This window comes from Clarias gariepinus, chromosome 4 (assembly GCF_024256425.1).
Source record: "Clarias gariepinus isolate MV-2021 ecotype Netherlands chromosome 4, CGAR_prim_01v2, whole genome shotgun sequence".
Classification (NCBI taxonomy): Eukaryota; Metazoa; Chordata; class Actinopteri; order Siluriformes; family Clariidae; genus Clarias; species Clarias gariepinus.
Window position 1 is genome coordinate 14,821,437 of NC_071103.1, and position 25,720 is coordinate 14,847,156.

The 25,720-nt window shown below is 40.2% G+C and overlaps 2 protein-coding genes across 2 annotated transcripts in view; one reads left to right on the forward strand and one right to left on the reverse strand.

Moving 5' to 3' along the window:
* Positions 1-400: 400 nt before the first annotated feature.
* mrpl13 (mitochondrial ribosomal protein L13) lies at positions 401-22,893 on the reverse strand. The gene is made up of 7 exons (XM_053493768.1): positions 22,783-22,893; positions 22,308-22,431; positions 18,394-18,487; positions 18,108-18,168; positions 12,893-12,979; positions 12,492-12,613; positions 401-526 (listed from the first exon to the last, which is right to left on the reverse strand). The coding sequence occupies exons 1-7, from the start codon at positions 22,807-22,809 to the stop codon at positions 502-504; spliced, it is 540 nt and encodes a 179-aa protein (XP_053349743.1). The 5' UTR covers positions 22,810-22,893; the 3' UTR covers positions 401-501.
* Positions 22,894-23,222: 329 nt separating this feature from the next.
* mtbp (MDM2 binding protein) overlaps positions 23,223-25,720 on the forward strand; it is a 35,554-nt gene continuing 33,056 nt past the window's right edge. The window contains exon 1 of the mRNA XM_053493664.1: positions 23,223-23,386. Within this exon, the coding sequence (XP_053349639.1) occupies positions 23,323-23,386 (64 nt within the window). The 5' untranslated portion in view covers positions 23,223-23,322. The remainder of the gene's footprint in view (positions 23,387-25,720) is intronic.

Sequence of the window (25,720 nt, forward strand, 5' to 3'; positions counted from 1 at the left end):
ATTTCCACAACTGCAGTTCAATCCTGCTGCAGGACCTAGCTAACCCTCGTGACACAGACTGACAGCAAACAAGGGTGTTTCATTTCCATCACCATCGTGCTGTTCTGAGAGTTTATTGCACTTCAAAGGGTAATGTGGCATTACAAGAACCACACATAAACATATGATGTCAATTAGGACTGAACCACAGTCGGATCAGACAGGCAGTAGGCTGCACAGAGGCCTGTGAAAGCCATTTGTGGCCATAGGCACTGGCCAGAAACTAAATCACCGCTCTAAAACTAACTTTTCGTGCTTAATAGGGTAACCGAAAGCCTTTCCTTACGACCTGGCTCGATAAATAAATCATATTAGGAGTTTAAGAAATGTTCCTGTCATTGGTAAACAATATGCAATCAAATCAAGACATTTTAAAGGTACTTTATTTCATATAGACAAGAGTATGAAAAAATAATAATAACTCAATCAAACATGTAGACGAATACTGAATCTGTGATGAGGTCACTTCATTCTGTAGTCTTCTGGCCTGTGGAGACAGAAGAAAAGATTGTTTCATTTAAGGAGAGAAAATGTCGAATGACTTATTCACCCTCACAATGGACTCCAGCAGAAGCCTCAATAAATAACCATTGGAAAATAAATGACCTACATTCAATCCAGTAGCCATAACTCTCCTGAGAAAAACATAGAAAAGAAACTTCCCTCTTAGTTTGTCAAGCCAGTTCATGCCAGAATCATGGCATCTGACTGCTACAAGATTTACAGCTTAATCATGTTAAAAAATATGCTATTTGCCACAGTGAATTTAGTAAGACAGGAAAAGTATCAGTTTTAGACAATCGGTAAAGTATGCTTTTTATAGCAAGACTCTTTCAGTTCATTCTGTCTGGGACCTAAAGAGCTGATCAGCATATGGCAAAAGCCTCACTGCACGCTAAGCCAAAAGAAATACACAATGATGTTGACACATCACATTTAAAAGCACAAGAACCAAGCGATAACAACCACAAGAGTGCCTGTCATTACCACATGTATACTTAACGTCCTCATTTAGTTGCTCATACATAAAAATCAGCTGTTAATGACCCGACCCAGTTTACTTTATCGGAATGATAATGAGTTCACAAACAAATATTGTGGGTATTAAGTGATTCAAACACATGACGGCTTCCGAACAAGCAGTAATAATCTTCAGCTGTGGAAAGACAACACCAAACACTGCCTACATAACATCATGAATAGATTTTAGCATTGGAAAAGTAATACGTGTTGGGGTCACTCTCGGCATAGCAACCATTACCTGTTGAAAATGGTGTAATTTTTGCAAAAACAAGAGTTTTACATTTACATTTGACATAGGACCCTTATTGGGCTCTAGTCAGCTGGTTAAAGATGATGTGCTTTTAATATGAGTTAACCAAAAATAAAAAAGTTTATAAACTTGTCTTCCGTTCTACTTTTTGTAAAGTACAGCTTTACCATGACTGCATGCAGCAGTTCTTTTCAGCTCTTTTGTAAATGGGACGAAAGGCATTTTTATTTAAGAACATAATAATCATACAGTAGCTAGGACTTTTTTATGAACTGTGTCAAGTAGGTCTATTGTAAATACTGCTTTTTGGGTCAAGCCATGTGGATAGAATGCAGAACCCCACAGAACAAAACTACAGCCACCTAAATACAATTCCGTCAGGGATCATTAGTAAAATTACAGTAGATACGCCCATTCTTTGGCAGCATAGTGGCATTAAAAAAATTGCACAAAAATGTAATAGGAAAACTAGCACTTGGAAGTACATTCATAAATATAGTGCCTTGCAAATATTCACCAAATAACCCCTTGAATTTTTCCACTGAAATAGACTTAATTAGGATTATACTGTAATTAATCAACAAATCAGTCCATAATATTAAATCAAGGTATGTAAAAGTTTCAATTGTGTACAAGTGTAGAATCAATGCTTTTTAAAGGGTATACCTAAAAAAACAGCATCAAAACAAACAAGGAAAAAACAGGACAGATTTCTGGAAAAGCATAAATCAGGATAAAATTATTAAATAATATCCCTTTTTTACATTCTACAGAGCAACATTAAATCCCTTACAACTCAGAACGAGTGGGGCAAAAAAGTATTTAGTCAGCCATCAATTGTATAAGTTCTCCCACTTAAAAAGATGAGAGTAGCCTGTAATTTCCATCATGAGTATACCTTAGCTATGAGGGTCAAAATAAGAAAAAGAAAATCCAGAAAATCACACTGTAGGATTTTTAAAGAATTGACAGAAGACACCCAACCAAAAATCAGTGACCATGTAAGAGATCATTGGTCAGAGAAGCAACCAAGAGATGTACAGAAACATATAGGAAATGTTTACAGGAGAACTACAACCTGTATACATACAGACAGACAGAGATGAGCAAAAAATACTAAGACAACACAACATGCGATGTATTATAGTTTTGCACAAAACGGCTGATGTCAAACTCTAGTCTATCTGGCTGAGAGTTGTGCTAATCAACTAAAAACTGGCTATGCAACAATGGTGTTTAGTTTCTGGAGCCATGGCCTGGGTCATCTCCAGGCCATGTTCTTTACATGATCTTCAAGATATAATCAAGCAGGCATGGATTGAGCTAGTGACATCTTTTTGACTCCATACCCAGTTGGATCACGTTGATAGGATCACAGCACCCAAGTCTCATCCATGTCTGCGGGCTCCAAAGGCTAGCCTATCTGGTCCAATTCCGCAGAAAAGCAAATGCAGAACAAATTGCTAACCCGGCGTCGGAAAAACAAGCCACAGCACCCAAAGAATCCGTTGCCAACATCCTGGTACCATACACCACAGCACACCACCAGAGGTCTTGCCCTAAAGGGCCAAAGCTGCACGACAGTACTAAACATTATGCCGTAATGGGCATAATGTTTCGCCTTGTAATGTTACAGTGTGGCTGATATAAATATGTACATGCTAAGTCTTTATTTGACACATATTCATTACACAGTGAAATTCTTTCTTCACATATCCCAGCTTGTTAGGCAGTCAAGGTCAGAGCACAGGGTCAGCTATGACACTGGCATGAGCAGGCAGGGTTAAGGGCCTTGCTCAAGGGCCCAACAGCACCAGTCTGGTGGAGGTGGAGCTGGGTCTTGAACTGCTGACCTTCCAATCAGTAACTCAGAGTTTTATCACAATAAGCTACCATTGCCACCATCAGAGTCATCCCTGGAGTTTGCCCAAAGGTATGTTAGAGACTCTGCAAATATTTGGAAAAACCTCTCTGTCAGAAAAATAACTTTAAACCATAGGCAAAAACTTTAATTCATAGCAAAATTTAGGCACTGCTTTGTTGCCCTATGAACGCCATCTTTTCAGTAAAGCATGGTGGTGGAAGCATCATAATAAGAATTACTCTTGGCCCTGTTTTTCTTATTTTGCTTTTCTGTATATTATTCTCCATTCACAATCACTGAGTTTTATTTGACATCTTCCTATATAGAGAGTTATCACTATACAATATGTTCTGGTTTGGTTTATTTACTGACTTTTAGAAACGCCGAGACCCTTGAGAAACAGTTGGATACTGAGATCACATGACACTTTTACTATACGAGTGAACTCTATTCAGCTAATTATAAGACTAATTAAGGGCTTTCACAGCAATGAGGGGTCAATACAGTGCTTGGTTTCTGCTTCGGTATTATTTACTACAGATTTATTCACTACAGACAGAGACTATAGATAAATTCTGTTCCGTATTGCAACTCGACAAAATGAAGAGGAGTTCACTGAGGGGAAAATACTTATTCAAAGTACTGTATGTAGTAGTTGTAACTAAATATTACATGGTTAAGTTCAATTATTAAGCAAATCCCAAAATAATACTTTCATTCCAACGCCTTTAACAAAAAGTGCAGATTTTCCAGAAAAAAAAAGAAACCCAGAACATCCACAGCAACACGCTGTGAGTTCTGTATGTCATTAGCTTGGCTTGCTATTAGAAAAGTGAAGCAAATCTAAGAAATTCAATGCGGGAAGGCTCAGAACTCAATGAGCCGTACAGTAATAACTTAGGCCTGTGAATCACTTCTGTAGGGATTTATAAAAAAAAAAAAGTCCACACTCTGAGTGATGAGAATCTCAAAACTGCCAAGCAGCAGCCAGAGATCATCAGCAGCTCAAAGCTGAACTTTAAACCCACACCAACGTGGCCTTCTATTTAATAAAACAGATCAGGAGCCCTCAAAATTCACTGCAGCCAGAGATGTGTTAAAAAGTAAACTAAAGTCCATTGACACTAAAATGCTTTTCTTTAATCATCCTAATCAAAACTACTTCAATATTCAGCTAATAATTTAAATGTAAACAACAATAATATTCTATCAATTGGTGCACTGAAGTTTTTTTTATAAATTTCAATTTGCACAAAAAGAAGACTTTCCAAAGACAGCCTACTTGTTTTGAATTGTTAAGGTTTGGATATAACACGTTTAAGTGGCCAGAAAGACTAGAGGTGGTAAAAAACTAAGTTTACTTCATCACTGTACTTAAGTACACATTTCTGTACTATATTCAGTACTGTGCAAATGGCTTAAGCACCATATCATATGCTGTACCAATTTTTCTATATATGTTTATCATGTCTGCATAATTATGTACAAAATCCTTTAGTATTTCCATATTTAAATTTTATTTTTAAATTTATAGTTATAGGTATAATAAATAAATAACAATACAGGAGACACTATGGATGGCTATAAAGAAAGAAATATAGTAAGACAGATAAGGTTTCAGACTTGTATTCTCCAGCATGCTTAGTAAAACCTAACAGCTGTTTTCTCATAAAACTGCACAAATCTGTGTCTAAAACTTAGATTGCCTGGGCAATCAGATAAAACTGGGTTTTTACTCCAAGTATTGACTATATATTGTATTACTCTTTATTGCTTTTTATAGAAGTTTCTTTTATGCAGAAATGTTTTCGAAAGCATCTTTTGCTTTCGCCATATTTTTGTATGTGCCCAAGACTTTTGCACAGTACTATAAGTAAAATAGCTGTTAGGTTTTACTGAGCTTGCTTGAGAATATGAGTTCTTCTGGTAACTTTACCACATTCGCTTCTTTCTATTTTTATGCAAATCCCAGGAGCGTACATAAGGTTTTTTTGTTTTCTTCTGAAAACTGGTCTGTCTTGTACTATATATTTTTTTCTTTACAACCATGCATATAGTCTCAGTATTTCCATATATAATTTAAAAATGTATAAAATAAATAACATAACAGGAAAGGACTTCTGCACAGTACTGTATGTACTTTACTTGAGTAGTTTAAAAAGATTTTATACTTCATATACTTTATACTTTTACTCCACTACATCCTAAAAAAAATCTGTACCTTTACTTCATTACATTTCTCCATGTTATTGTGTTACATAACCATATTGGTGTGTAATATTTGAAGTGGCAATTTTTGCTGGTTGGCATTTTTACATAATTCGATTCTCTTGTGGCACTCTTGGTAACCGCACAGGTGTTTCCAATCAGAAGATAAGCTGGTTGCAGACAGTGACAAAAACAGCATGTTTACAGTCGAGAAGCAGAGAGGAAGCAGAGAGAAAGACAGAGAGAGAGAGAGAAAGACAGAGAGAGAGAGAGAGAGAAATTCTTAACATTTGATCTTGATTATCTCCACTTTTACTTGAGTACAGGATTTGTGCCCCTGGAATACTATAAGAACCCAATAATAAATAACTGATGAAGCAAGTTGTGCTATTAAATACTGCAAAAAAAAAAAATTAAACATTAACCTCATTATGAGAACCAATTTGTAGCTGGTTATGAGGTGAACCCCTGTTTTGGTGGTGATGTACTCTAGTATAAGTAGCTGGATATGGGAGTAGTGCTCTAAGGCAAATGTTCTTAACCCTGCTCTAGGAAGACCCCCTACCCCTCCCAGCACTCCTGATTTGACTAATTAACAGCCTTGTCTGAGTAAAAGTGGGTGAAAAACACTTGAATCTGCAGGGCAGGTGGTCCTCCAAGACCAGGGTTGAGAAGCATTGCTCTAAGGTGACTGCAGTATGAGGCTTCTACTACATCAGCAAATATGAAACAATGCCACTAAACCAGTGGGATGCTTCCTAAAAACAAATAAATTAAAAAGTTAAATCTGACCTTAAAAGTGCCACATACACACAGCGTGTACTCGACAACACATTAACATTAAATTGCCTTCTAAGTCCTTTTAAATAACAGCATTGCTTTACGAAAGTTTATGCGTGTTTCAATCCTCAGAAGTATGCGTCATTAACAAACCAACACACTAGGTGTGACAATTTGACGGACATGCAGGAACGGTAACGACTATAAAAGAGCATATTACTTTGGTGTCTTAAGATACTGCTCAGAATACTTGGATGCGCTTATTTACTGGGGCTTGAGCATTGTGTTTGATAAGCAAATCGCTTTATTTGCTTGATTTTTTGGGGGGGAATTTTATTTTACTCTTTTATTCGATTTCAGCTTCACTGCTGCAATATGATACTGTATGCATGGGGAGTCAGGTGGGGTTCCTTACAGCCCAGCAAACTTTACAAGAACAGCAGCCAACCTGTGGAGCTCCCTCTGTCATCCTCCTTTCTCCAATTTAATTATTGCAGCGGATCTGCACGTCTTATTATCCCATTAAGGTCTGACTTCCCACTGACGTGTTTTAATTACACGCTCCATGTGCCTCTTAGTGAGAGGCTGACTGCAGCAAAATACCATGAGTGAGATGATAAAGCAGCTCAGGTTTAAGGTTTTAAGGGCCACTTGTTGAGTTTAACAGCACGGTTAATGGCTTTAGGTGGATTTTTCGATTGTCACAAGAGAAGGTGAAAAGGTTTAGGAGCAGCAAAAATAATCTGGACCTTGAAAACATTGGCGACCAGGTCAAATCTAAAGCGCGTCATTAAGACCATGGTGGGCCAGGGACCGTAGTGACACTGGACAAAATCTAGCAAAAGCAAATAGATAAAAAATATATAAAATAAATAAATAAATAAAAACCTTGGGAACAATCCAAGGGTGTACATAGACGTTCTCTTTGGGATGCTTCCAAATAACTGCCCTTCAGGTTCTAATTCTATTAACAGTTTCTCTAATTAAAAAAAAATATGGCCATGGTCATACTGTCATACTTGCAAAAATATTTGTCTTATTTGACCTTTCTCGAATTTATGCTACGTTAAAGCACGAAAGCAAGGTTGAAACAAATAAAGAAAAAATAAATTGGTTTAATCCAGGGCGGGTAAATAGTTTTGCAAGTCACAGTCCATCTTCATAGACTTTTATGACACAGCAAGAGGATTTGCAATTTGCACATATACTGTATTTTATCAACCTATTATGGTATTTTTCAAATAAACAAATCATCCCAATACAACAGAAGTACAGCAGCAGACTATTTTGATTAGTCTAAATACACAGATCTACCCTCTTAAATAGGGTCTGATGAAAGAATGCAGAAAAGCCACAAAAACCCAGAAAGCATTAAGACCTTAACTAATCTATACACAGAACCACTTCAGACAGATATGGGCTTATTGTAAGACTCTGATTGCCTATTATTCAAAAAAAATGCACACTGTGCTACTGTTTCTCGACTGTAAATCTTTTAATGTCCTGAGGGCATGAAGGGGGGGGAGGGAAAAACCTAGAAATTACAAGATCTAATGATGAGAAGACATTGTGTGATTAATATTTAATGCAGATTGTAAATCTGTCAAAATCGCGCAGTTTGGGATCAGTGACAGCATCACTGACTGCATCTGAGCTGTCACACAAATCTGATGTTTTTGAGATTGGGTCTTAGTCACTTTCGCACGTGGTCTTTTCTTGTTTTTTTGCTAAAATTGCATATTATTGTACATTGTATAGAATGAATGAATGCACAACAACTATGATGTGAACCAAGATGTACCAGTTCCGTTTCAGAGTACAGGCATGTCCACATCAAAAGTTACATGAAAGTTACATAAAAGCCACTGTTTATTATGAATGTACTGTAAAACGTCATGACGTGTAAATATGATCCGACCAAACAATCAGAATGGCTTCTAATGTGAAAGTAGCCTTGGTAAAACTTTACATCGAAAGGCACCTACACCTACACCGAGCCTTCAGAAGACATTCACAAGCGATGCATTAATATTTTATTAAAAAAGGAATACTGCAGGATTTATCTTAAAGTGTTTAAGTGTTTTATAAGGTATATTGATTTTTTTAAAAGCCCCGAGATGTTATAGAGACAATAAATAGCTGAAAATAACAGCAGGGACAGGTTTCTAGTCTGGTATGGCATGCTAAGAAAGATGAGGACAAGGGAAAAAATAATTGGATTGTCATGGTCGGGTCACAGGCTTTTGTAATATACCCTTCGCCATTTTTGCATCATAAGCTCCAACTATAAAAAGTGCGGCGTTCTAGGTTATCATCGCGGCTATTGAACATCAAAGTCCATTTGCAAAACCTACATCGGAGTCTCACCTGCCCTTCAATCTGACAGTCCAACCGCAGAGCAGTAGGAGTGGTGATATTATTACGGTTACAGTGCATGCTAAATGAAAAAATTTTTTTCAGAAACCCTGTGCTTTAGGTTCTTAGACTAACTGACTCGCTCTGGGATCTCTGTTTGGAGTTGGTATTTAGTGTTCACTTTTATTTCCTTAACGAGGCTTATGCTTTTCCTAGTCTACAGCACAGCAGGCTTTAATTTCCTTCGGTCCTGCAACGCGTTCGTGTAATGCGGCCGCTACACGGCATCTCACGTTCCGCTGAGCTGCGTGTGATAATCAAATAATAAAGCAGACACGTAGCAATTATCTCTCCTTTGACAGCAGAGTGATGTTTTTATCAGCAGGTTGATGCATTCTGGGAGTCAATCAAGCGCTGGGTGACTAATAATAATAATAATAATAATAATGATGATGATACAAATAGGAATCTTAATGATAAATGAGGATTATAGTTATATGTAAAAGGGTCATGTACTTTTTATTAATAGACTAGAACATTATTCCTTTTTTCCCCCTAAAATGTTTTAAAATCTGAACTATACAAAACATTTTTTTTTACCCACGTTTGGCTGGAGGCTGGATGCACCTGGGATGTCTGAATCTGGTTTGCACAGCTGTATTCCAGCATTTTTGCCAGGGGCACTGCTAGACAGAAAGGTCTGCTGGGTCACGGACCCGCTCTTTCTCATATCACAGATGTATTTATTTTTTACCTGACTGTCATTTGCATGTGTGAAATGTGCTAATGTGCTAAACAAACTGAAGTGCTTTCTGATATCTGGTTACAGGAGTCACTAAGGCTTGAATCGAAATAAGATCTATATAATTTATAAATAAAACTTGTTTTAGTCCTCGTCATGAATCCCGTTTCTTGTTTTAGTCGCTGACACATGGGTCAGTCTGTGCACACTCGGTGTAACATGCATGTGTACGGCTTGTAATTCAGGTTAATCTGTGTTGCCTTGACGCTGTCTGAAGATTCCTTCCTGTTATTAGATAATCCACTCACGAATATAAGACCTTGTCAAAACTCTTATTTGAGATTTGAGGTTTTTTTTAGGGCAAAACAGCTCAAGCGCTTGAGGCACTCTGGATAAGGACCACGGCTGAACGCCAGCTTCTTAGGCTGAGGCATGGGTTTCAGCCGAACACAGTCAGGTTCTTCTATTTTAAACCACTGTAAAGTAGAATTGACAATGCACTTATGCTTGTCCGGTTTCCTGGTTTTTGTCTCCATCCACCTGCTCAACCCTGAGAAGTCTCCTGGTCCCTGATGATGATGACAAGCAGCCCTATAACATAATTCTACCACCAGCATGCTTCACTATAGGGGTGCCCTTTTCAGAGTTAAAAGCATTGTTGAGTTCTTGCTTAAAGTGGCACTTTGTGCTAAGGCCAAAAAGAAAAAAAGAAAGGTTTTTAGGATAATCAGACAAGAGAGGTTTTATCCCTCAGACATTTGCTGAATATATAAAACAGGCTTTCATATGGCTTTTTTTTTTCTTCTTGCCATTTGTATATAAAGCCTAGTTTTGTATTTTTGTGTAGTGTCTGGGCTACACTGTAGGCACTCTGTCATCAGCTTCTTCCATATAACACATGCATCTCTGCACTTCCACTTCTCAGCCTCCCCATCGCCACTTTTATAGATGGCCTCCATCTATAAGGCACTATTGTGGCACTATTGTGCCTGTGACATATTATTTCCTTTTGTTTAACAATATATTTAATAGTGTTCCATGGTACATTAAGAATTTTCTAACCCCCCCCCCCCCCCAAACACACTCTTAGACCTTATGATACTGTATACCTTCTCATGCCCAACCTCTTCCTTGCACCTCAACTCCATCAGTACTGCAGTGAGTATAGATTGTGTAGATTTGTCACATCTACAGTAATTCCGATCTCACTTCCAGCTTCTGACCTGACAAAATGTAAGAGAGTTCACAAGGTGTGAACTTTTTTTTTTTTTTTTTTTTTACAAGGCACTGTTTTATAGACGCTCAGGAATACAAAAATGCCTGACAATACGATCGCTCTTTAAGGTCCAGTGGTTATAACAGGCAGCTAGAGATGCGGGGGAATCATGAGCACTTGATGAAGTACACTGAAAGGACAAAACGCAGAGACGAAAAAGATTTTGTGAGGCATTAAACAGCCTTCCTGCAGCTGTGGGAGAACACTCGGTAACGCACGACGCTTCCATTAGAGACCGCAGGCTAGAGGAACAGGGCTACACCTTCTCTCACTGGTGTAAAGATAAAACTACTGGTTAAATGTATCCGTCCAGTTCGAGGTTGTTCAACAGATTAAGGCATGTTGATTGGGGCAACCGGGACTGGTTTGATAATCTGGGTGCACGTGGTTAAATTCAGTAGTTCGCAACCTTATTCCTGGAGATGAGAAAGGACTAAAATGTGCAGGACTGTGGTCTTATAGGGCCGGAGTTGAGAACCACTGGTTAGGCTGACAGATGTGAGGATTTCTGATTGAATACAGTTTTACCCAGTGGTCTCTGGAATTGGTGATGTTTAAAAAAGAAGAAGAAAAAAGGACCAGTGAGTCAGGGTTATGGTTTGGCCTTGGTCTTTCCTTGGACCATAAGCCTTCAATATGGTCAAGACAAAAAATAATAAAGGAGCAAAAGGAACAGATTATTTTTCATGACATCACTTCATTATTAGTTCTTAAAAGGACGATCAGTTGGCAATCTTTTCAACATCAACATACAGTATTAACAATTTATAATATACAAATATACATACACAGTACTGTGCAAAAGTACCATATTAGGCACCATATTATATGCTGTACCAATTTTGTTATATGTGTTTATCGTGTCCTCATAGTAAAGTACAAAATCAATCAGTATTTCATTCAGTATTTATAGTTTATTTATATAGCACATTTAAAAACCAACCATGGTTGACCAAAGTGCTTCACAATGCCAAAAGAAAAGATTTCACACAATCAATACATTAAAAAAAAGACAGACTCCTGGGATTTGCATAAAAATAAAAAGGAGCGAGTGTGACAAAGTTTCTTTACAGCTATGCATGTATTCTCCTGTAATGTTATTTATTTATAAATTCTTAAGTTTTATATATATGAAAATACTGAATGATTTTGTACATAATTATGCAGACATGATCAACATATATAACAAAATTGGTACAGCATATAATATGGTGCCTAGGACTTTTGCACAGTACTGTGTATATATATCTGCTTGTTTTGTTTTGGTCATCGCTGACCTTTTCTTTACTGTAGCACTTGCAATGTATCGTACTGCAATGTGCACACTGTCCATTCACGCGTGCTGAAATCCTCCCATCCTGCATGCCCTTCGGCAATATTTCACCCGATTTGGAAGTCCCTCCTCACTTTGCGTTCATGCTTATAATGGAAATAAAAATGGAAGAAAGACTTTGGCGACATTTTCTGAGCCTGTTTATGACACCTTGTGGATTCGACTGGCAGACGAAAAACGCATGTCACTGTAATTTTAACCAAATATTTTCCCCGTCTGAGGCTGTAGGACTAAAACTGATTTATAACCCTTTAACACGAGCATCAGCCAATCATGAAAAACTGGCCCGTCTATTTGATTTTGTCAAGCAGCTGTGACCTAGTGAATACGCTCATGTCCTGCACCGGTGACCTCAGAGCAAGCGTGTGACTCATCGCTCGTAAATCTGCGAGAAAGCACGCAGCGCGGAGAGCCGAAGAACCATCAGCCCGGGTTCACTGACGGATTATTCAGCTTTGAAGTTTTATGATCCTCTGATTGCGATTTATTTATTTATCTTTTGTGCTTGGCTGATGACCTCAGCACCTGAGCACCTTAGGCCCGTCCTAAATCTCGCCACCCACCGAGTCAAGGTGGAAGAAGATAAAGAGTGGAATATATAAAGGAACAGGGGTGACTCACGGCGTCCAGAGTTGGGGAAAGGCGTCACGCTCTGCTTGTGTGTACTCGCTGAGTTTGCGTGGAATGGTTCGGGGCTGTGGCAGCTCTTCAGTCAGGTTCATCAGGATGTCGTCTGGAAGAACCTGGAAATGGGACAGACACCCAGAAATGTTGGTTTTACAAAGGGGGGGAAAAAAAACTCAAACAAAAAACGACCACAGAGGAAAAAGAACTGGCTGCTGATATTATTATATCCAGTCATTATTAAGACTGGATTTCCATTACTGAGCTAATTAAACCGTATATTACAATATAATAATAATAAATCATTTAAACTGTGTTTTTTACATTAGGACTTGTTATTAAAAAAAATGAGTCAGTTAATTAATGTTCTGCAACAAAACATGGATTATCGCACTCACGTCGTCGGTGAACAGATGCAGCCGTTGCATCATGGTCCTCCGCATGAGGTTTTTGGGGAGCATGCCATACACAGCTAGTTTTATGATCTGTGAAGAGACAGAGAGACAGAGAGAGACAGAGTGGAAAAGGTCAGCTTTCGAAAACATCACAACAGGATGGCCGACTAGACACCACACTCGTTTTTCCTCTCAAAGGGTTTACACCTGTGCTTTTGAATATGCTTTTAAAAACATTTTTGCACAAAATAAACTTCTATAATGAGCAATAAAGAGTAATAAAATAAACAGTCAATATTTGGAGTGAAAACTCATTGCTTAAAATCAGGAGTTTTAGACACAGATTCGTGCAGTTTATAAGAAAACAGCTGTTAGGTTTTACTGAGCGTGCTGGAGAATATGAGTTCTTATATGAGTTTTTATGCAAATCCCAGGAGCGTACATTAGGTTTTTTGTTTCCATCTGAAAACTGGTCTGTCTTGTACTATATTATATGCATATATTCTCCTGTAATGTTATTTATTTATTCATTTTTAAGTTATATATGGAAATACTGAATGATCTTGTACATAATTATGCAGATATGATAAACATGTATAACAAACTTGGTACAGCATATAATATGGTGCCTAAAACTTTTGCACAGTACTGTACATATACATCCGTTTTGTTTTGGTCATCAGTGACCTTTTCAGGGTTTACACCTGTGAGCCACCTCCACTCTCTCAGCGGTGGGAAAAAATAAAATAAACCCACACACCCAGGTATAGATCTGCAATCTAAAGGTCCTGCATGAAAAGTTCTTCGGCTACTGGTGTCAGACAGGAACACGGAGGGGTCGGGGACGTCTGAATGCTGACAATCAGGCCTGTTTACAGCGAGTCCTGCCCCCGCACACACGGATGCAGAATGAACCTGCCTGGGTTTTACAGCGAGCGTTTAAGCCTTCACTTCCTCTTCAACTCATTATAGCGGCAGGACGTGCTCCGAATATTCCATATTGCTTGCGGAAGCGCTAAAAGAGACACTTATCACAAAACGCTTTCCTCACGCAAACAAACAAACAAACAAACAAACAAACGCTTCAGAATTCAAAGCTTCTAAAGCAACAGTGTCTTTTTTTCTTTTTCCCCATCATCACTCTCTATCATATTAATCAGTGTGTTTCTCTCGTTCGTTCGTTGGTTCGTTCGCTCGCATTCGCTCATGCGCTCTGCTGGATAGATGACAGATGGGTTCTGTCTCGGGAACGAGATCGCTCCTCGGAGCTTTGAGGAAGACGTCGCCTCAGTCTGATTATTATCCACAATTATCCAATGACGGATTACACTTTGGCATGAATAACTCGGCTCTGGTCGGGCATCTGTCTTACAAATGGCTAGGAATGAGTTCGAACTGTGGTGGAGGAGAAGAAAAGGAGGGAAGAGAGAAAGAGAGAGAGAGAGAGGGAATACCTCTTTGAACCTTATTTATCTTTTCAACAAGTATATCTTGTTATCGTGTTTTCACACTGTTCCCACAGCAATAATACGGAATAGCAAACTAATTAAAACACTTTAATCATGTTCTAGTCATAATTCTTAAATTATTAATTGAGGGTTAAACAGATTTAAAGAAACACAAGCTTTTTACACAGCGCTCTTGGAAAGCGACACCCTCTCCCATTGCACAGCGACTGCATTTCAGTGTAGCATGACTGTAACTTGCTGATGAAAGTGAACCCGAACCGAAAAAGCAATTCCTTGCACTTCTGATGCATGTTCAGCTCTTCATCCTCAAAAAGCCACCACCTGCTGATGTTTTTTTTTTCATTACAGATCGAGCAAGGTTTTTGCGTTTCTCTGTGTAATGTGGTTACACATCATTAATAAGAAGCTGTGTTATTTCTGGGTTGCTTTTAAATGTTTCTTTCTCCCCAAAGTGTGATTTCTTTTCACTATGGATTGCTTCATATCTTGCTTTCAAAGAGCCAGACTTTCTTCTATGTTTTAATGTAGTCTTGAGAAATAGTTCTCCAGGCTTCCTGAAGGACCTTTTTGGCTCTCGTTTTCAGTCCTGTCCCTGTCCCTGTCCCTGTCCCTGACCCGTTTCACAGGAACATTTTTTTTTGTTTGTAAAGCCACACAGTGACCTATAAATTATTCAAGCCAAAAAAAAAACAAAAAAAACATCTAACATAAGACATGAACCAGTGAGAAACAGGTGCAGATGATGACAGATGATCAGGCGTTTGTCTGAATCATGTTGTGATTAGTATACTGGTGATGCTGAATACCGAGTGATTGATACAGACGAGAAGGGAAATGAGGTTGCAGCTGAAGTTGTTACATTAATTATATTTTTAAGGCTCTATGAAGCCTGTCGCAGTAAAATATTTGGTCCTATTAGTTTAATATGAAAAAATGAGGGGTGGCTCAATACCTAAGTACAGTACTGTATATAATGTAATCTTTTGTCATTCCTACTGACAAACACAAGACTGCTTTCATAATAAACCCTTTATATAAGCATTTAATCATTATGCTATTTTTAAAGGGGTCCTTTTAGACGAAATTCCCTTTTTAGTCATTCAGAAGGGTTTCCAGTGTGAAACCAGAAATGTTTTGCCGACTTTTACAGTAATCTTTTCTAGTTTTGTATTGGCCAGGGCTAACAAGGCAATTTGATTTTTCTCACCTCATTAAAGAGGATCCTCTACCCTGGAGGGGCGGGGCTCAGTAGGACTCATTTAACATAGGCATTGAAGTTGCACTTTTAAAGGATTGAAAAAACTCAAATCTAAATTGTCCAAATGTACATGTTGCCCTAGGATGTGTTCTGCCTCATGCCCAGTGTTTCTGGCATGGGCTACAGATCCATCATTATCCCAACCAACATAAAGTGGCATCTACAAATCTATATCAACTTAGACATGTCCTGAATCAATTTGTATTCTTTTTCTCATTTTTATGGCTACAGTTTTTTTTTAGGCATGGTTATCAGACATGCAGGAGCAGAGCACTGGGAGTTCGAGTTCAGAGGCACAGCTTGCAGATCGGCCAAGCAGACACACGGGAACAGCGGTCAAGGTTGGACAGAGGAGATGTAATGGCAGTATGATCCTGCACAGTAAGATCCAGGATAAGAGACGGTGTCTTAGGGAGAAGCTGTGGTCGGGATAGAATTGGATTATAGCTATATATGTATGTGTGTGTGTGTGTGTGTGTGTGTGTGTGTGTGTGTGTGTGTGTGAGTGTGCGCATGTGTGTGAGTGTGTGTGTATTTATTCATTCATTCATCTCCTATACTGGTTATCCTGTGTACAAGGTTGCAGAGGAAACGTCCAGGTGCCAATCCATTGCAGGACACGCACACAAACACATGCCATGGACAATTTGGATATGCCAATTAACTTAATCTGCTTTGAATTGTGCATGAACAGCTCATGAAAACCCCAAATCTCAGAAAATTAGAATATTGTGAAAGGGTTCGATATTCTAGGCGCAAAGTGTCTCATTCTAATCAGCTAATTAAGCCATAACACCTGCAAAGGGTTCCTGAGCCTTTAAATGGTCTCTCAGTCTGGTCTAGTAGAGAGCACAATCATGGGAAAGACTGCTGACCTGACAGTTGTGCAGAAAACCATCATTGACATCCTCCATAAGGAGGAAAAGCCTCAAAAGCTAATTGCAAGTTAGTTCCCAAAGTGCTGTATCAAAGCACATTAATAGAAAGTTATGTGGAAGGGAAAAGTGTGGAAGAAAAAGGTGCACAAGCACCAGGGATGAGCGCAGCCTGGAGAGGATTGTCAGGAAAAGGCCATTCAAAAGCGTTGGGGACTTTCACAAGGAGTGGACTGAGGCTGGAGTCAGTGCATCAAGAGCCACCACACACAGACGATTCCTGGACATGGGCTTCAAATGTCGTATTCCTCTTGTCAAGCCGCTCCTGAACATCAAAAAACGTCAGAAGCATCTTACCTGGGCTAAAGATAAAAAAGAACTGGTCTGTTGCTCAGTGGTCCAAAGTTCTCTTTTCTGATGAAAGCAACTTTTGCATCTCATTTGGAAACAAAGGACCCAGAGTCTTGAGGAAGAATGGAGAGACACACACTGCAGATGCTTAAGGTCCAGTGTGAAGTTTCCACAGTCTGTGTTGATTTGGGGAGCCATGTCATCTGTTGGTGTTGGTCCACTGTGCTTCATTAAGTCCAGGGTCAACGCAGCCATCTACCAGAAGATTTTGAAGCACTTCATGCTTCCTTCCGCAGACGAGCTTTATGGGGATGCTGACTTCATGTTCCAGCAGGACTTGGCACCTACCCACACTGCCAAAAGCACCAAAACTGGTTCAATGACCGTGGGATTACTGTGCTTGATTGGGGAGCAAACTCGCCGGACCTGAACCCCTTAGAGAATCTACTGTATGGGGCATTGCCAAGAGAAAGATGAGGGACATGAGACCAAACAATGCAGAAGAGCTGAAGGCTGCTATTGAAACATCCTGGTCTGCAAGCTGCTTCATAAAATATCATATTTACAAAGCACTAACTGGCTCACCATGACTGTTCTAATGCTGGAAGTGTGCACATTTGTTTAGACTACATGCACACTTGTATAGAGGTAATATAAGGCACAGCAGACTGCTGCTTTTTTTTTGCTTAAACAGTACTATTTGGGGAAATCTTAAATGAAGAAAAAAACCAGGAAGGCGGAACTCAGAACTGAGGAGTACTGCAGGGACAGAGACACTCTCTGTAACAAGCTGTGCTTTAAAAAGGAAAAAAAAAGACAAAAATACCCAAATAAAAAGAAAGAGAGAAACTCGATTGTCTTTGATCGGTGCCAACAGTTAGCACAGATCGCCGTGTTCGTGCCAATACCGTGTCGAGAACGCTGTTTGAAAGTGAAGAAGGGAGGGAGGGGGGGGAGGGAATTTAAATAAAAATCCTACTACATATTCATGGCGTGTAAAAATACCTGGGCTCATTTCATGCAGATAAACTAAGCTCAAGTGAAGGTGATTAAAGCCTGCCTCGGAGGCACTAGCCAATTAAAATCAGGAGAAAAAAAAATAAAAAATAATCAAGAAAAGACGAGTGATGTCAATCCTAGACCTCCAGTGTGTAAATCAGGGCCGCTCTTCCTTCCTCAGGTGCCACAGGAAGGACGGAAAGAAAGAAAGAAAGAAAGAAAAGCAACATGTCCAAAAGGTCATAATTTATGAGTGGGATACTCACCGCCGTGGGGTCTTTCTGGTGCATCTGGGCTGCTGTGAGCTGCTTGAAGCCACCTGGGTATCTAGAAGAGGAAACAGGAGACTCCCGGCTTTAATGAAGGCCAATAAAACTACAAGACACAGGCTGGGGAAATAATTCGGCGCTTTAATTACAGGCTTCTACATATAAGTGCTACCCAGAGGAGCGCTTGATTAAAAGGGAGGCCTGTGAAGAGCACGTTTGTCTTGGATGTGTGCACTTTGTGTGGTGTTAAGAGGTGTGTATTAGTGGAGTGCGCAGTGTTTACCCAGTGTGTGACGAGTACACCTTCTGTTCCCATTTATTTCCTGAGAACGCTATGTGTCTGGTGTTCATGACCACCACGTGATCGCCGACGTCACCTGAAAAGGAGATGCAGAACAACGCTGAAGTATTCGCTCACTGAAATGCTCTGAAATTTGGACAGAAAGGCAGAACTTTTAATGATTTGTTAAACCTAATACAGTAGGTGTACAATTTCAAGGATGCACTGTAGCTTTTTTTTTTTTCAAATCAGAAAAAACGATATAAATGCATGAATGGTCATTAGACTGTTAACTTCAAGCAGCTTTTTTTGTTTGTTTGGTTTCATTCTTATTTAAATTAACAAGAGACAACAACGCTGTACACCTTAGATAATGTAACATGGATTTTGGAAAAGCGAAAGGCACTTGCTTCATGCACCATTAAGATCTAGTGCTGAACAAGCTCTATTTAGACGGCCGTTTGTGTGCAGGATGATCCTCCTCTCGCCATCTCTATAATCACTTCAGAGTCTTTCAATTTAATTCACTCGTTCTCACTCACTCATTCTCTACACCGCTTAACCTGTACAGGGTCACAGGAAGCCTGGAGCTGATTCTAGGGTACAAGGTGGGGTACACTCGGGACAGAGAGACAGTTCATCACTGGGCACTAGCGCGCACACGGCCAGCAATTTGGTTACGCCATTTAAACTAATCTGCATGTCTTTGCACTGTGGCAGGAAACCAGAGAACCTGGAGGAAACCCACCAAGCATGTGGAGAACATGCAAACTCCATGCACACAGAACGAGGTGGGACTCAAACCCCGACCCTGGAGGTGAGAGGTGCTAGCCACTACATCACCGCTACCTCAATTCAATTCTATTCAATTTTACTCATTTAAAGCACTTTTAACGATGGACATTAATGAGCAAGCGGAAGTGATGATGATATGAATCAAATGAATATGTTTTATATCTGTGTGCATTATGGTCAGATGCACTATTGTATAACAAGAAATTTGGATGTTAGAATGCGCCTTTATTTTTAAGTCACCATGAGAGGTCTGAAGCAGAGGCAGATTGGCAGGACTTGACTTAATGATACACAAGAAGCAACAACTATATGTTTTAAAAATATGAAAGAGAAGAAAAAAAGCACAATCCATACTGTCAGGTTGTAAGTGAAGACTGTTGCTATAGAGACAATCGGAGTCAAGGAGTCAACAGTGCTGTGAGGCCCGGCTTCTGTTAAAGTCTGATTTACAGAAATTATGTAAATGAATCCAAATGACTTGCAATTGTACATCTCTTTTCACACACACACCCACATACACACACGAACACACACCCACATACACACACGAACACAATCACAAACTAACACAATCATTAACACACACACGCACACACAAACACAATCACAAATAAACACAATCACGCACACACACGCACACACAATCACTAACACACACGCACACACACAAACACAAAAAACAAACACACACACACACAAACCAACACACACACACACACACACACACAATCACAAACGAACACAATCACTCACACACAAACACAATCACTCACACACAAACACAATCACTCACACACAAACACAATCACTCACACACAAACACAATCACTCACACACAAACACAATCACTCACACACAAACACAATCACTCACACACAAACACAATCACTCACACACAAACACAATCACTCACACACAAACACAATCACTCACACACAAACACAATCACTCACACACAAACACAATCACTCACACACAAACACAATCACTCACACACAAACACAATCACTCACACACAAACACAATCACTCACACACAAACACAATCACTCACACACAAACACAATCACTCACACACAAACACAATCACTCACACACACACCCTTGATCTTGATCAGCAGCTCACAGTAAGCTCTGGAGAACCACGCACACACACACACACACACACACACACACACACACAGATGTATTATGTTCCTTACACAGGATGTGAATTTGCCCAACAGAACCTGGTTGCCATGACAATGAGTGACCAGTCTCATCCATTGGGTTTAGCGCTACACTGCTGCTGAGGTTCAGAGTTCAGCTCACGTCTGTGATCATCCTGACGGACACACACCTGATTAGGTGAGCTGGAGCGGAGACACTGCCGCCCGTCCCCGAGTCTGGTAATATGGGCAAAATGAATTCAGCAGTCTAGAACACGTGAACAGTTCTCATTTAAAGTCATTTCCTGATTCTTGTGGAACTTTGGAGATGGAATCACATCAGACTGTTTAGGGTCCTGAACCGAGGATTAGATTCAGGGCCTTTACTCTGCTGCCACCCTGTGGCCATTGCTGCTCTCTGCACGAACACTATTCATTGGGATGTGGAGAAGAGCAGCCTTTTACAAAGACCAGCCATAGCATTAAAACCACTTACAGGTGAAGTGAATAAAGTTGATTATCTTACTACTATGGCAACTGTCAGGGCCAGCAGGTAAACAGTCACTTCTCAGGGTTGGTGAGTTGCTAGGCGACTGGGGCAGAGCATCTCTAAACCGGCAGGTCTTCTCTGTATGCAGTGTTGTTCTCTGTAGAACATTCATGAGCTCAGGCACTGATGTTGGACGATAAGGCCTGGCTCTTTATCTCAGTTACAATTACATTTAGGCATTTTGGCAGACGCTCTTATCCAGAGCGACTTACTTTTTTTTAATTATTATTATACATCTCAGCAGTTGAGGGTTAAGGGCCTAGCTCAAGAGCCCAACAGTGGCAACTTGGTAATTGTGGGGTTTTAACCTGGGATCATCCGAACCGTAGTCCAATGCCTTAACCACTGAGCTACCCCTGGCAGTTCCAGTTTATCCCAAAGGTGCTCAATGGGGTTGGGTTTAGGGCTCTGTTCTTCCAAACCAAACTCCTCAAACCATGTCCTTCTAGTCCTTGCTTTGTGCACAATTGAGCACAGTCAGGCTGAAATAAAAAAAAGGGCCCTTGCCAAACTGTTGCTGCATAGTTTAAAGAATAGCATTGTCCAAGAGGTTTTATTGGTATGCTGAAGCCTTAAGATTACTCTTTATTGGGGATAAGAGCCCTGATCGAAACACCAACATCAACCTCACAAAAGCACTTCTGGAAGAATGGTCAAACATTCCCATAAACACACTCCTAAACCTTGTGGAAAGAGTTGAACCTGTCATAACTGCAAATGGTGGGCCAACATCATATTTATAGGAACTGGAAATCCATAAGAAATGGATGTAACTTAAGTTCATATGTATGCGAAGACAAGTATGTATGATGCATGATCAGTGTATAGACTAGTGCAAAATATCATGTCCCCAGGCACCGTAAAGAGGTGTTGAAACAGTGTAGGGCCCTGGGAAAGAATTTCCTGTCTGTCAATACTATTCCCATGTAGATCTTCAACAAATGGACACAAATGTGATGTTGTATGTAGCACCTTGGTCCTGAAAGAATGACAATAAAAGCCTACTTAATTTTAAAAAAAAAAATCCCTGATTCATAGCATCAGTTGTCTATTGCAGCAGGAACCATTGCTGTAAAGTGTATAAAAATGTGGGTTTCCTCCCACCTCATGCTGGTACGTGGGAATGGGTGTATGACCGTGTGTGCATTGTGTCCCATATCTTTCAGGATATTCTTGTCTTGTTCCCAACATTCCCTGTTCCACTGCGACTGGACTGCACTCACTAAAGGATGACGCTTTTGATTAGTTTGTGCTCAAGAGTCGATTCATGACCCAAAAGAAGTTTAGAAGTTAGAAGTTCCTTCTTGAATCGTCCATTCCTATCTAACTCAAAGCAGGACAGGATACAGACGTGCAGAAGCTGCTTCACTAACATCACTGTCACACACAGAGTTGTCATGTTATGAGTTGATTAGGACTACTCACTTAGTGCATGGTAGATCGGCTTGTGTTTCCCCTGAAGCCGCACTGAGCACATGACAGCGATTTTCCCTGGCGGCTGCAATCGGGCATCGATCAAGAACCAAGACCTTGCAAACGTCGCCCATTGCTGTGAAGAGAACAAACAGATCCCATTTATATCCATATATACATTTATATACATGATAAGGCATTGGACAAGCAGGAGCACCATTATTAAACAATGTTATGATTTTTTTTTTCAAGCTGTTTGTTGATATCAAATAAATGTACAACTACTTAGAGCTGTGATCCTTCATTATAGATAAACCGATCACGTGACCAGGGGATCATATCATCACATAGCTGATGATAACACGTTTTACTCACAGGTTATATTCCTGAGAATAATCTATACCGGGATAGCACCGTGTGGTGTAGTGTACTATAAAACAACGAGATCACATCAGAAAATCAGTTTAAAAAAAGAAAAGCGTTTTACCTGGGCAGATCTGCTAAAACTGGACATGTTACATTAGACGGGACACATTTGACCTCAGTGCGGTACTACTGGTGTGTCAAGATTTCTCTTCCTGAACATCACCGCAAACAAGGCATGATGGTTCCTACAATTAAATAGAGACCTTTACAGTGGTTAATAAATCATTCATCTAGGTGTGTTAATATGGAAACGTATATATTGTAATAAATAAACGTCTTATTATCTAGTATAACGTCCAAAACATGCTAAACATACAGATAAACTTTGCCCCCCTTTTCCGGCTATATTTTGCAGTAACACCCTGCGTCATGGCTGCGTCAACTAGGGTTGTGTTCTGAGTGCCTTCCAATATGATATGGAGTTTACTACAAAGTGCGCAAAGCTCCTCGTTCTAGCGGTCTAATAGAGAGAAATGAGGCCCCTATTTGGGACTCTGTACAGAGCAATGGTTGGGTAAAACGCGGGGAAATTCGGTTTGTGTTGTCACGCGAGTGTGATATTAAACTAAGTGTGTTTGTATAAAGTTAAAGAGGCAGAGTTATGGACAGATGTCTTCTTATTTTGGTGATTAATCAGGATGCGAAGAAAGAGAGCTCTTTTAGCGGTAAGAAGTTATTACTCTTGTTAGCTAAGCTAGAAGGCAAGTGATAGCAAGCTGGCTAACCGGGTTAAACATGAAAGAGCATCTTCTTCTTTAGCATTCCTTTAAAAAAAACCGTTAAATACATCCGTCCTCTCCCGTGTGTAGAGTGTGTCTCTGCTTTTATTCCACACACACACTGCAGTCGGGAAGGATTTAAAAAGCGATTTTTTAAAATAAATATCCCGATTCGATGTTGCATTTTCCCCTTTTTTCTTCTTCTTTTACAATTAGAACCTTAAAAAGATTACTGATTAATTAAATGTTATGACAATGCTAGACATGTTATGACTAGGAAAAGAAAGTTTGTAAGGAATGTTCTAGAGGTGAAGAGAGTATCAGATAGGGTGAAGTTGGATATTAAAGGGATAATGTTCAATGTTGTTAGTGGTTATGCCCCACAGGTAGGATGTGAGTTAGAAGAGAAGCAGACATTCTGGAGTGAGTTAGATGAAGTGATGCAGAGCATCCCCAGAGGTGAGAGAGTGGTGATTGGTGCAGACTTCAATGGACATGTTGGGGAAGGAAACAGAGGTGATGAAAATGTGATGGGCAGGTTTGGTCTTCAGGACAGGAATCTAGAAGGACAGATGGTGGTGGACTTTGCAAAGAGGATGGAAATGGCAGAAGTAAATACTTTCTTCCAAAAATAAAGTAAAATAACCCTGGTGGTGAGGAAGGTGAAGAGGACAAAGGCAGAGCAGAGGACAAAGTGGTGATAGCTGAGAAAGGAAGAATGTTGTGTAGTCTTTAGGGAGTTGAGACAGGCTATGGGTGGTCAGGAGGTGCTTTCGGTTGACTGGACAGCTACAGCCAACGTGATCAGGGAGACAGGTAGGAGGGTACTTGGTGTATCATCAGGTAAGGCAAAAGTGGACAAGTAGACTTAGTGGTGGAAAAAGGAAGTACAGAAGTGTATACAGAGGAAGAGGTTAGAAAAGAAGTGGGACACTGAGAGGACTGAAGAGAGTAGACATGAGTACAGGGAAATGCAGCGTAAGGTGAAAGTAGAGGTGGTAAAGGCCAAACAAAGAGCATATGAGGATGGAAATGTACTGACAGATGCCAGGAGGGTGATGGGAAGATGGAAGAAGTACTTTGAGGAATTGATGAATGAGGAAAAGGAAAGAGAACAAAGAGTAGGAGAGGTGACTGTTGTGGAGCAGGAAGTAGCAAATATTAGTAAAAGTGAGGTGAGAAGGGCGTTGAAGAGAATGAAGAGTGGAAAGGCTGTTGGTCCTGATGACATACCTGTGAAGGTATGGAAGTGCTTAGGAGAGGTTGCAGTAGAGTTTCTGATTAGTTTGTTTAAGAAGATCTCGGAGAGTGAGAGGATTTCAGAGGAATGGAGGAGAAGTGTAGGGAGATGTGCAGAGCTGTGGCAATTACAGAGGTATAAAGCTAATGAGCCATACAATGAAGCTGTGGGAAAGAGTAGTCGAAGCTAGGTTAAGGGCAGAGGTGAGCATTTGTGAGGAGCGATATGGTTTTATGCCTAGAAAGAGTACATCAGATGCAGTATTTGCTTTGAGGATGCTGGTGGAGAAGTACAGAGAAGGTAATATAGAGTTGCATTGTGTCTTTGGAGATCTAGAGAAAGCGTACGATAGGGTGCTGAGAGAGGAGCTGTGGTGTTGTATGAGGAAGGCTGGAGTGGCAGAGAAGTATGTTAGAGTGGTGCAGGACATGTATGAGAGCGCTAAGACAGTGGTAAGATGTGATGTAGGTGTGACAGAAGAGTTCAAGGTAGAGGTGGGTCTGCATCAAGGATCGGCTCTAAGCCCTTTTTTGTTTGCTCTGGTGATGGACAGGATAACAGATGAGGTAAGACAGGAGTCTCCATGGACTATGATGTTTACAGATGACATTGTGCTTTGTAGCGAGAGCAGGAAACGGGTGGAGGAAAATTTGGAGAGGTGGAGGTATGCTCTGGAAAGCAGAGAAATGAAGGTTAGCCCTAGCAAGACGGAATACATGTGTGTGAATGAGAGGGACCCAAGAGGAACGGTGAGGCTACAGGGAGCAGAAGTAAAGAAGGTGCAGGATTTTAAGTACTCGGGGTCAACGGTCCAGAGCAACGGAGAGTGTGGAAAGGAGGTGAAGAAGCGGGTACAGGCAGGTTGGAATAAGTGGAGAAAAGTGTCAGGTGTGTTGTGCGGTAAGAGTATCAGAGAGAATGAACGGAAAGGTGTATAGGACAGTGGTGAGACCAGCGATGCTCTACGGCTTAGAGACAGTGGTACTGAAGAAAAGACAGGAGGCAGAGTTGGAGGTAGCAGAGCTGAAGATGTTGAGGTT